Source organism: Urocampus carinirostris, chromosome 10, assembly GCF_059441175.1.
Source record: "Urocampus carinirostris isolate Australia breed hairy pipefish chromosome 10, RoL_Ucar_1.0, whole genome shotgun sequence".
NCBI classification, from domain to species: domain Eukaryota; kingdom Metazoa; phylum Chordata; class Actinopteri; order Syngnathiformes; family Syngnathidae; genus Urocampus; species Urocampus carinirostris.
In genome coordinates, this window is record NC_142358.1 from 20176516 (window position 1) to 20189894 (window position 13379).

Here is a 13379-nt window from a genome sequence, read left to right on the forward strand (position 1 = left end):
TTTTGCTCAAGTAAAAGTACTCTTACTTCAGGAAAATATGACTCAAGTCGAAGTAAAAAGTAGGCATCCAAATAATTACTTGAGTAAAAGTACAAACATACTTGGGAAGAAAAACTACTCAAGTACTGAGTAACTATAGCGATGTCTTTTTTTTTTAAACAACCATTCAATCAGCTCATCAAATCATCAAAGTCCATCCAATAAACAATTGATTACATTGAATGTAAAATAATTGTAAGATATGATACTCAAAAGTTTTTACCCAGTGATTTAGGATCCAATATTAGTGTTGTCACATAGATCTGCCGTTCAATGCGTAGGTCTGGCTCATCTTTGAAATTTGGGATGACACTTCACACTGAAAAACAACGGCGACTAGATGGTGAAGGTGTTGTAACGGAGTGTCTAGTATCAAACGTTTGCAACTGGTTCAAAATGTGGAAACAACACTATTGACTAAACAAGAAAGTTTGACCTTATCACTCCTATATTTGCTAACTTCGACTAGCTGCCAGTCTGCCCAAGATGTGACTTTAAGGTTCTCTTACTGACATACAAATATTCGCATGGACTTGCCCCCTCTTATCTCTCTTTGATTTCTCCCTATGTTCCTACACAGAGCCTCCGCTCGGATAATGGTCGTCTGCTTGAGACTACAAGGGCCAAGAAGAAGTCTGCAGGATCGAGAGTCTGCAGGCTCGAGGGCTCAGGTGTTGTGGATTGTTCTGCCTCCGGAGATCTGCAACCTCAATGGAAGTTTTTAAATCTAGACTTAAGATTCAATAGGTTATAATTGAAGCCCACCTTGTACTTATCTTTTTCTGTTCTTTTCGGCTGCCTGGCTAGAGGTGATATGAGGGAGATAAATATGATGAAAAACACTAGATTAAAAAAAGAAAAGTAAAACAAAACAAAATTGTGAACAGTGCAGCGTTGGAAATACTCAATTTTGTGGTTGAGTGAAGTTGGTGGGGCCGTGGTTTGTTGAAAAAGTGCCAATGAGCCATTAGTGCCATAAAGCAGGATGACCGCATGCAGCTCCATAGCCGGTTGTACACAAAAGCAGATGTTTATCGATTTTTTTTGGTATGTATTGGGGGTGCCTTGACACGAAACCTAGCCAAAGACACTCCAAGAAGCCTAAAGCATTACTGTGTACATTTTCACTAAAATTGGTTCCGCTGTTTTGGAGCCTATAAACCACATACAAACACAAACACACAAATCAGTATTTACGTAATGTCTAGAGCCGGGGTCTCAAGCGTGGTGCTCTTGGGCTCCAGGGTGCACCTTAAGGGCAGCTGAGGTGCCCGCGGACCTGGTTTGAAAAAAGCTCACTAGCGCGGGGTAATTGCGATTTTCTAGTTTTTAGTGGTCAAATTAGTCTATAAATAACCTGGTAATAACATGAGTTATTTTGGAAATGCATATCAAACTTGCCCTTTGTGCTAATTAATGACAAAAAATAGCTCTCAGCTTAAAGGTTGGAGATCCCTGATCTAGAATCTAGATTTCAAAGAATAATTCCGTTGATTTCAGGAGGGCACGCACTGAGCCTACCCCACTCACAATCAACTATGCTGCGGTGGAGAAGGTAAGCATAAATAAATTCCTGGGGGTGCATATCCTGGAGCCATAACATAACATCCCTGGCCAAAAAATCCCATCCGCGCCTGTACTTTTTTCGAAAACTCAGGAGAGCATGTGGCCCTACCCCCATCACGTTCCCATTCTACAGAGGCACCATAGAGAGAATCCTGCATAGCTGCATCACTGTGTGGTATGGCGCCACCACTGCGTCCTGCCCGAAAGACTCTACAGAGCATCGTGGGAACAGTGGAGGTCATTGGTTTCTCCCTCACCCCGGACAAATACAACTCCCGGCTCACCCTCAAAGACCCACCCACCCAATTCACAACCTCTCCGTGAATGGAAAGACATTTCTATGAACTTTTTCTATTGTTTGTTTTTTTTAACTTACTGCAATTTGTCATTTTTGTCTTATTTATTGCATGTTTGCACGCAGGGATGAGGAAGTTATTTCATTTTTACTGTATGTTGTGCATATAGCATATCTAGTCTAGACTATCATACAAATCCTGATTTGTGTCCATGTCCACCTGTGGCGTGCTAATAGGCTACGAAATGGCTTGGCTGATTTTAGATCAAATTTACACAGTAGTAGTAATGACTAGTACTTTAGGGCTCTGGGATTGTCTTTAGCTAGGTTTCGTGTAAAGGCACCCCCAATAAACACCAACAAAATCACTAAACATCTGCTTTCGTGTACAAGCGGCACTGGAGCTGCATGCAGTCATACTGCTCTTTGGCACTCCCTGTTGGCTCCCTGGCACTTTTTCAACAAACCACGGCCCCTGCTCAAGTAGAATGCCTGGCAAAGCCAAGCCATTATGCTTGGTTCAAACTAAAGTTAAAGGCTGAAAAGGCTGGAGGGGGTGCATGGGGCCTCTGGCCCATAGTTTGCTGACCATTGCGCTGAGGATATCAGTTAACAACTAAAGGTTTGCATTAAAGTCAGTAAAAAATTGGTATTGAACACCCCTTGTCAAAGGATGGATTATGGATATCGATTATTCAACAAGTTACGCACAATATACAGAAAAACAAAAAAGATACACAAATACTTTTTATCAACCTCTACTGGTCTAAAAATAAAAACATGAGATGAGATTATCATTTTTTATTTATTCACATAAAGAAAAATGCAGACTTTGAAAGGACATATCAGCAAAAGAGGAATGGACAAAAGTAATAGTACTTAGTATGGTGTCTCACACTGATTTAAGTACTTCAAACATGAAGACAGAAATGTTAAAGTTATGAGAAATCCAATAAGGCAGTGTTTTGAAAAAGGCACGGGCTGCACAATCGCTAGCTGGCAAAATGGCAACATTCGTCTAGTCTCCAAAGTCTTGATGTAAATTTTGCTTGCAACAATAAGACTAGTTACAGAAGGAAAATGTTTTTGTTATGTGGTGCATAAGTGACTGGAAAAATCTATTTACAAATTAGTTGCATCAAAAAGTACAAACAACTGTGTATGACACAAACTGATCATATTTTTCAGTCCAATGCATAAAAACACCCACAAGACCAGTCACTGTACAGGTAATACTTTAGATGCTCTAAAATCTATCAACTTTGTGCCAACAGGATTGTCTCAGAAAATTAAAATATTCTGTTAAAGTTCCTCATATTCTATTTTGCAATTGAAAAAAATACAAATATCATACATTCTGGATTCATTACAATTCAATTGAAATATCGCAAGTCTTTTATTATTTGAATATTGCTGAGTAGGGCTTGTGCAGGTATGTCAAACATCCGGCTTACGGGCCGAATCCGGATCACTGTAAATTTCTGAGTATGTAAAAAAAAGCAAGTCTCTAGCTCAATTCTATCAAAAGTTATGATTTTTTTGAAAAATAAATAAAAAAATGAATGCTCCTTCCCGCTGCCTGAGGGGAGCAAATGTGTAAAAGAGCTAGCGTTCATTCTGGTGTCATGTTAAAGACAAATTTGTGCAGTATTTTCTCGGTATCAGTAGGCCCAGCCTAGTAGTTTGATCCGATGTTATTGGCCATTCACTGTTAAAATGTTTAAGTTTGTATTTGTTTATTTCAAAGAGGTATGAAATTTGACAATTATCTTTTTATTCATCGCTCACACTTAAGTTTATGTTAGTGGTGAGTTGGTTTGGATGTAAAGCTGCATTTATTCATCCGTTAAAATGAAAACATTTTTAATACATCCAATGCCACACATGAAAATATTTTTTTTGCAATTTTTCTGAATGCATGTGTTGTGCTAAGAAAAGAGCCCTTATCATCAGTGATTCAAATTTGTAGAGTGGGCTACAAATGTAAGCTAAATTATAAAGCATAGTACGGATCAACACAGCTAATTATTTTGCATTTACATTTTGTTTAACTGAGCAGCCAAATTGAATTTGAGATGCCAGACCTACAGCCTTCTTGTATACTTTATTTTTTTACAACATTCTAATATTTTGAGATGAGATAAATACGTTTTTGCCATATTGAGAATTATGAAAATGCTTGCAATATTTCAGTTGATTTGCAATCAATCCAGAATGTATGATACTTATGTTTGTTTTTTACTTGCATTGCAGAAAATAATTTATCAACAATGTTTTAATTTTGCAGGGCACAGTCCTGTATACATTTTTCACAAAAACATTCTTTTAAAAGGGGAATCCTCTTTGCAGTACCTACCTACATCTCAAGTGAGTTACTAAATAAATCAAGCACTCAAAGTCCCTTGTCAGCACATAAAAATAAACATTACATTTTCCGTTGATGTCAGTTAAAACAAAAACAAGTTTTCCCTCAATCATCATAATTTCTAACGCATCTAACAGTATTTATTAATAAACAAAATTCATGAATGCAGTCAAAACTTGCATATTTTCTGTGCGACATCAAAATATGTTTTAGATTTACCTTTTTATTATCCACAAAACCCCTGAACTTTGACTGTGCATAATCATTCACTTAAATGCATGATCACCTGGATACCGTTTGAAATAACCGTAAAATGATTTCTTCATGTTCTTTCCCATTTACCTTTTTTAAGATAATAGAAACTATCCAAGGCCATATGCTATAAATATGGTACAGTAATCCCTCGTTTTTTTTTTTTTACAGGAGTTGCGTTCCAAAAACGTCCCGCGAAAATCAAAACCTGCAAAGCAATAACATTTATTTATTAAATAGTCCAGAATCAACCCAATTTACAGGCTTAAGTATTTGTTTACAAATAACTTCTGTATTGTTAAATTACAAGTTAAAATAATATTGCAGTTTTATTGCACAACTGCATTAAAGACACGACCCACTTCACTTACATTATACTCTGACGCCATCATGTTATAGAAAAATGCATTTAACTTCCGGTCGCCAACCCCAAAGATATTGGACAAAAACATATATGTCTGGAGTCGCAAAAAAAGCCTTACATAAGCCTTGAAGAAAAACAGAAGATCTATATTCATTAGAAAACGTTGAGTGTCGTGTTTTGTCCTTCAGAAATCACATATTTTTCATTATTTCATCATTTTCAAACATTTTTGAAAAAGTTCCAGGGAGCCACTGGGAAGCACCAAAGACCCTAATGTGGGTCTAGAACAAGTTTAGTGGGTGGGAATGTCCAAACTTTGTTGTTTATAGTTAGCATTTTCCTATGCCTTTTGGTGCTTTTGTCAGCCCAGAGCGTTACGTTGACATGATGGCTATTAGAGAAACTTGAAAATAAAAAAATATTTGTGAAAGTTTGTCTAGCAGTTTTATCTATGTGTACAGCTAAGGCAGCAACATCATTGACACGCAGATAGACAAGCAGAAAACGCGTGGGGCAAATGTTCAGCTAATCAGAATGCAGAACACAATGCACAATGAAAATGCGCGACAAGTAAACTGCAATACAGCAAGGGATTACTGTACACCTTCTGTATATGGAACAACTTGTTACAGCCAGAAGCTTTATCAGCACAGGACTCGTGTAAGCTAGGAAGGCTGAAGGACAAGTCATTGTGATCAAGTCAGACAACATTCCACAGAAGAGTTAAGTAGTAGTATCAAGCTATGAAATGGGTTTACTGAATAACCTGCAGAGGCTCCCACCTTAAGCTTCATGAACAAGAATGAAAATAAAGGAAAGTTTGATATGTTCATATTCAGTCACAATAGAATAACATCTAAAATAAAAAAAACAGATTCCACAAATTAAAAATAACCACTTGAGTAGTATTATTTGGAGATGGTTTGGGGATTTAACTCCACACATCTTGCGAGTAGCGTCCCTTGGTCATCAGTTTCTTGATGTAGTCTACAGCCTGGGTGCGCGTCATGCCTTCAATATCTTCGGCTATCTCATAGAATGCAGTCTGCACATCCTTAGCCATGTTCCTTGCATCACTGGAGGATCAGACATACCGGTTAGCATGTATTTGGGGTTCCCACTTGGCAAGTTTTCATGTTCCCATAGAGCAAGAAGGTAGCAGTGTAAATTATATTTAAACATTGCAGATGACTTAATTATAAAGCTGGATATACTCATTACCAAAGACAATTAAAACAGAGATAGTACCGTATTTTTCACACTATAAGGCGCACCCCCAAAAAATAGCCAGGCTTCATACACATTTTTCATGCCCAAATTCAATAACTTTTTAAGTACATTCGAGACCAATTTTCCAATTTCTCCCCTACAATTAAAAGAACAAATCTGGTGCGAATCATATTTTTACAGAGACACAATTATATCTACGGTTTACATATGCAATTTGTACCTTGTGTGTACATTTTATCAAGATATATGATTTTTAGATCTTGAGTGAATATATTTGTTAATAAAGTATATAAAGTGCACCAGGTTAAAGGCGCACATTGACATTTCTGGCCAATTTGGAGTTTTAAGTGTGCGTTATAGTCTGGAAACGGTACCTTAGTGTAAACACTTTTTATTTTTCACAATGCCAATACTGACACTAAAAAGAACAAATACCTTCTAAATAATTAAAAAACAGAAATAATCAAACGTACCCGCAAATGTAGATATGGGCATTTTCGGAGTGGATTAGTTTCCAGATTTCCGCTTTATTTTCCTTCAAGAGATGTTGCACATAAACCTTAAATGTAAAAAAAAATACATATAAGTATAAAAAAGATTATGTGAACACAGGACTGTCTCAGAAAATTTTAATAGTGTGATATGGTTTTTTATTTTCTGAGATGCACATTCGCCTTTCACGCGAAACGTCCCTGGTTTGAGACCAGGTGGAAACATGTTGGCATGGAGAGGGATGGGTGCCACCAGGCTGTACTTGCCCAGGACACACCACAGGAAATGGTGCCCCTACAACCCTATTCGGTAAGGGAACCAACCAACCAATGCAATATAAAATGTCATACAGTCTGGATTCATTCCAAATCAACCGAAATATTGCAAACCTGTGATTGTTTTAATGTTGCTGATTATGGCTTGCAGCCTACTACCTTTTCAATATATCATTTTTAGATGTGATATTTTGCCATAATCATCAGCTACAAAAAAAAACTTGATTAATTGACCAAGAAAAATACAAATGATTAAAAAAAAACAGTCTTGGATTGTACCTTATGCTCCTGGTCTCGAGAATAAGCGACATGAAGCCCTGTTAAGACTTCATTTTTCTCAGCCTCCTCTAGTTCCTCCTGGTAGAGATAATCTTCATTTTTGCGTCTGCAGCCATAGAACAATACTGTATGTCCAACTTCCTTGCCTGTGTACAAACGAAACTGTTAATATAGTTGACAAAAAGCCTCAGAATTCCATCCACAGGTAGGTCCCACATTCAGCAAATAACTCCTGTTATAATACACAATAACTACAATTTGGGGAGAGCATCTGATGTTACAAAAAAGTTAATGAATATATTTTGTGTACATATAACAAGTGGTGTGGGCTGCTGAATCCACATTGGAATGTGTTTTGGGAACTCAAGGGCTTGGTGCTCTAATTTTCAAAGTAAGAAGACCATTTGAGTTGTTATCACTGGAAAGGCTCAATAGCCAGTGTCTGTCATTGCATTACACAGAACCCCAAAGTTTCTTGGTCTGAACAGATATTATTGAGTGTAATGAATATAAGAAGGTTTTAAAAAAATAATGTCCCTAGGTTATCCAGGGTTCCTACAGTGCAAATAAATGATTTCTTTTCAGACCTGACTGAGTTTCAGAAAACAGATAAAAAAATATCCATAAATACCTTGCTGTTTGAGCCAGCCCCTCTCCTGGATAAAGCCCATGAAGGGGGCAATTCCTGTCCCAGGACCAACCATTATAACGGGGACGCTGGCCTTGAAAGGTAGGCGGAACTGAGACTTGCGAATATACATGGGAACAGTAGATTTGTGGCCATTGTCAGTGACTAGTTTGTTCTTCAGCCAATTAGTGGCCACTCCCTTGTTGATGCGGTCTGTCTTGGTCTTGTACTCAACCACGACGGCACAGATGTGGATGCTGTTTGGGTGAACCTGTGGAAAAAAGTAAATACGACTTGTGTTTAGAAAATCAAAAGATGTATTTGTCCTGTTAATGAAGTGAGACACACCTTTGAAGAGGAGGCTATCGAATAATAGCGAGCCTGCAGACGAGGCAGCAGCTCACAGAGGTGATCAATGGGGGGCTTTAAAGAGGGCATGTCTTCCAGAATGGCAAGAATGTTCCTGCAGGGCTCTAACACCCAACTCTGGTAGAGTGCCTAAGAAACAGAAATACATAAGGATTTACAATTGTTTACCCTAGACATTGAATCTCAATATCATTGATCCCACTTCTCCTCAATTTCACTTCTTAACACAAGAAAAGTGCATTTATGATAAGGGTAAGATAGTCAGAAAATGCGCATATAAGGTAGAAGAGTTAGGGACCCAAGCTCCTTTTCACCAAGTTATGTCAGAAGAACCCTAGCTTTTCCCTAACCAAGCCTCCCTCAGCATTACTGACCAGCTGGAAGCAATTCTGGGAGGGAACAATGTTCCCTTTTACTGCGCACGTGCGCAATTGCGCACAGCCCAGACCGTCTCAGCGCACAAGAAAAGCCAACCTACGCATAGAAGTCAGGGTTTGAAATGATGAAATAAATTCACGAGCAAATTCAGCCAGAATTACAGTGCACACAGGCACAAATAATGCAGGTTCCCTCTGTGTTTTAGGCCTAGTCATTTGAAGTCAATGTCTGCATGAGATTGAGAAAAATAAAGCAAGAATGCACGTGAGCTCAGGTTTTTGCGAGAGACAGAGAGAGTGAGAGTAAGGGTGGGGGTGAGGGTGGGCTGAAGCGTGGATCAGGTAGTTGTAGGTCCTACAATGTAGGAGTTTGCTATTTAAAAAATCATATTGTTTTATTTTTATTTTCACTAAGACATTCAAATACAGAGAGACAAGTGTGGTTCGCCTGCACAGTTAGTTAACGTGACCTTCCTTACCTAAGAGCCTAAGTTTTTTTTAAATAAGAAGTTTTTCTAAGCACTATGTTGTAAATATTATATTTTGGCCTATTTTAGTCTTTTATCTCTTTAAAGTCTATGTATTACAGGTTTTACCCTGGAGTGCCATGTCTATTCTCTTTGCATACAATGTTTCACTATGTTGATATTGATGACAATAAAGACGATTCTAATTCAAATTTACGATACAACTGCCACTGTGAATATACACACAGTATTTATTATTAATATATTGTCTTTGATGGTTTTTAAATGCTTTTTATACATTTCTAACTTGTTATTTCTATTTAATTGCACTAAAAAGAAAATTGCTCCAATAAAGGAAATTCACTCATATAGTTTGTTGTGACAAATGTTGCAATACGTAAAAATATGAATACAATATATATTTACTCGCTGCTTTGGAATTAAACCTCAAGTAAACTGGAAACTGGATAAGTTTTTAGTTCTCCAACACAGCAGCTTGCAGGTTCAATGATCAGCTTGTCTTTATTTCAAACGATGTCATTCCTACGGTGAGACTGCCAAATGGTAAATGTACGAATATTTAACAAACAAACTTGAGCCTACAACGAGGGGAAAACGAAATATTTTATAACCATGTATAAACACGAATTATGGTTTTGCACTTTCAACTAAGATGTACGTTTGCTTAAATATTTGACAACGTTGTAAACTTAAAAAGTGTTTTAATTTAGAGATCACTGACACGAAATTGTTGAATATGAGGGCTAATCATTTAAAAAAAAAATCCAGAGTAAAGGCTTTCAAATGTATTAGCCAAAAAAACACTTTCTGGAGTGGATGCTAACAGCAATAGCGTTTTTCTTTAAAAAAATAAAATAAAAATCAAGCCGGTCCAAACGTTAATCACTCACTTTCTCTAGGATAAATGAGTACTGAGTGAATGTGCAACAATTATTATAGACTTACTTTACTACTCGAAGGAATACTGGAAGTCCTGTGCGATGACATTAGGCTAGTGTGGTATAGAGCATCCCAACAAGAGGCTATGCTCACAACCTGGCCTGTTAAATTAAAGGAAAAGACTACTGTTTGGCACTCCGTATTTGGTTCTTCTCCCTTCTGCAATGCAAAACTCGTTTCTGGTCGCACTATATGACAGAGTGACACCTAGTGTTCAAATATTACATAATGTACCTTTAAAATTTGAAAAACTAACCAGTGTTGGGGGCTTTCTCACAGAATGTAACTTGATTTGATCTCAGGTTTTGGACATGTTTATTAATTATTTTAGTTGCCAAATGAAGGGATGATGTTTCTCGCTGTTATTCCAAGGGACGCTCACAAACTTGTTATTATAGCTAAGACCCATGGAAGCTTAGAGGTAACCTCGGGAGGGAATTAATTTGGTAAATTTGTGTTACGTTATGATGCACAAATTCCTACAGAGGGCGCTGGGGGACAAGGAAAACGGTAGAAGCGTAGAAGAGGGGGTTGCAGAAAAAAACGTCAAGAGTAAATTAAAGCACAGTATTTGTCTGGCGACACACTATAATTTGATGTTGCAAGCAGTTCCAAAGTTAGATATTGCAACTAAACTGTTATAAACCGTCTTATCATAATTTTATACTCCCTTTGCTATATGAACAAACAGCAATCCAAGTTGGACTTCACATAAATTACTTGTTAAATAACACATTTTGAAAAATTATGACATATGAATATATCTTAGGATGAAACACAATATTTAATTTATTAACAATTGTCATTTCCTCCGAGCACTCCGGTTTCCTCCCACATTCCAAAAAACCATGCATGTCAGGTTAATTGGCCGATCCAAATAGTCCCTAGGTGTGAATGAGCGAGTGAATTGTCTGTCCCTGTGTGCTCTGCGACTTGCTGGCAACCAGTTCAGGGTGTCCCCAGCCTACTGCCCGGAGATGGCTGGGATGGGCTCCAGCACCCCCGCGACCCTACTGAGGATAAGCGGTGCAGATTTTGGATGGATGGATGGATAATAATTGTCTGTGTCAATGGACATTCTTATAAACATTATTTAATAAGTGGAAGTATTATTTTCCACAATTAAAATATACTTGCTCTACTGTCAAAAATCATATTCTCTAAGATAAATGAAATATTTTTAATCATGCATCTGTTTCCAGTGTTGTTGCAAAAAAATCAATTTAAAACACTTCGCAGCACACGAGCATTTATTTGACAAAGTAACAGAGCTCTTTCGAAACTTCTATTTGAAGAAAGGCAAAATGTGTAGATTTATCAGGAAGAAGGATTGTGTTTTGTGAACTGTTTGGTATATGGTGAAAAGGGGATTCATTTGTTGAATTTGTCTAGACAACTGCATATGTATTTTAACATTGAGAAAATTGCAATGTGCTCCAATTTATTTATGTAATTTTTAATGGGTGAAATGAGAATTACAATAGTCTTTAATGTCTTTGATAACAGCATAGTGAACATTGTTTACAACAGGATTATATGGGATACTCCAGGAAAACATGTAATAAAAGACTTGAAAGACAAAATAAGAAAAAAAGTAGTCAGATATAAATTGGCCAATATTTACAAAGTAGTGATTGAATACTAGCCAAAGTTGTAAATATATCTAGCATAAATTGGGAGTTGTTAATCACACGCTCGCACACACGCACGCACACATGGTCGTGTACCTTGCCCTGAGGGGATGAAGAGGCCATCTTGCGCATATTTTCATGTTCTTTGGGGTCTGAAGCATATTGTGCCAGCTCATAGAGGACATTGGTGCGAGGAGGGTGAGTGATGTCGAGGTAGTGAGTCAGAGCTGTTCGGTATGTTGTGGGGCAGGGGAATGGGTGCTTCTTATTGGACTCCTCTGGAACACAACATTGGAAATGTGTATATTAGTAACATGCCAAGAGTACAAAAACATGTACAGTGGTAGCTCTTTATACAAGTGCCTCTGCACCCCAAAAATTCGGTATACGAGTTTTTTTTTGCAACAAAATTTTAGATCTCTGTATGAAGGAAAAACCAGGTCACGAGCAGTCCCAGAAGCTACCACTAGAGACAGCTCACCACTCGTGACTGCTTAACGGCAGCATCAGATCATCCAGTTTGCGCATGCAAACTACTACAAGCACATCAATAAATATTGTGCGCTCCAACTTCAATTTAAGTGTATAGTAAGTGCTTAGGTAGCATTAACAGTCTCTTGGTCTCATACCCTGTCAATTGCTCCCTTTATTAATGATTGCCAAGCCTCCTTGTTAAGCGATAATATTTATGTAGTGCAGTGATTAGCACATTCGCATAACACGCAAACGGTCTCTGGTTCAAGACCGGGTGGAAACATATGTTAGGGCCCGGTCACACAGCCTTTTGCGTCTGTATCGCGGGGAAAATTTTTGCGTTTTTTTGGTAGAAAATGCGCAAAATTGGCCAACCCGCTGTTCATCCGTGGTATGCCCGCAAAACAGACGCCGGCGACTGTTCCGCTTCCTCATCGCGTCAGTTCCACGTCCTTTCCGCGTGTGGACCACGGGTATAAAAGCTGCCGAGCCGGGCTGTAGAAATCATAACCGCTCAAGACACAGTTCCGTGAAGATAAAGATTTCAAGCTACGGCACCGAAGAAGAAGCCAATATGTTATTATTGTAATAGTTTTTCATTTTTATTTTATTATCTTGTTATGAAATGAAAAGAAATGTCAAGAAATAAAAATGGATTAAGACGAAGTCACTACGGTGACGGGGATCCATGTTCACCCCTTGACGTCTCGAGCACAACTGACGTGTGCTCGGCAAATCGCGCTGTATATACGCGGAGAAAGGCGTTTGACCGTCACACGCGTTACACACGCTAATTCACGTGATAACGCCGCGATACAGGCGCAGAACAAACGTGCTATAACCGTGCTCCACCCGCAATTACCCGCTAAAATTCCGCGTCCTACCCGCATGTAACCACGCCCTGGCCGCGGCCGTAGCACGTCGCTCCGCGTCTGTACCGCGTCATATCCGCGTGTGTACCACGTGTGCCGCCCGCGGTTACCCGTGGTCTACAGTTTTGAGCAGCGCAAAACTTTTTCGCGCGGCCAACCGCGTGTGAATTTCTTGCCGCGTGTAAAACACGGCTGTATCTCGTCTGTATCGCGATCCCAAAGCGTCCAACAGCGTCTGCTTCACGGGCAGAAATTTCTGGTCGTGATTCAGCCACGATACAGACGCAAACGGCTGTGTGACCGGGCCATTAGCCAGGAAAAGGATGGGTGCCACCAATCTGTACTTGCGCAAGACACACCACAGGAAATGGTGCCCCAACGACCCTAGTCCTTAAGGGATCCAACCAAACCTTACAAAATGCGGCATCTACTCATTGGAAAAAC

General features: G+C 38.7%; 1 protein-coding gene across 3 annotated transcripts in view; it reads right to left on the bottom strand.

The window, feature by feature from the left end:
* Positions 1-2686: 2686 nt before the first annotated feature.
* Positions 2687-13379, bottom strand: part of porb (P450 (cytochrome) oxidoreductase b) — a 35557-nt gene continuing 24864 nt past the window's right edge. For all 3 annotated transcript variants that reach the window (XM_088345432.1, XM_088345433.1, XM_088345434.1), the window contains 6 exons: positions 11686-11867; positions 8134-8283; positions 7789-8056; positions 7158-7303; positions 6585-6670; positions 2687-5957 (listed from right to left, as the gene is read on the bottom strand). In XM_088345432.1, the coding sequence (XP_088201558.1) occupies positions 5813-5957; positions 6585-6670; positions 7158-7303; positions 7789-8056; positions 8134-8283; positions 11686-11867 (977 nt within the window). In that variant the 3' untranslated portion in view covers positions 2687-5812. The remainder of the gene's footprint in view (positions 5958-6584; positions 6671-7157; positions 7304-7788; positions 8057-8133; positions 8284-11685; positions 11868-13379) is intronic.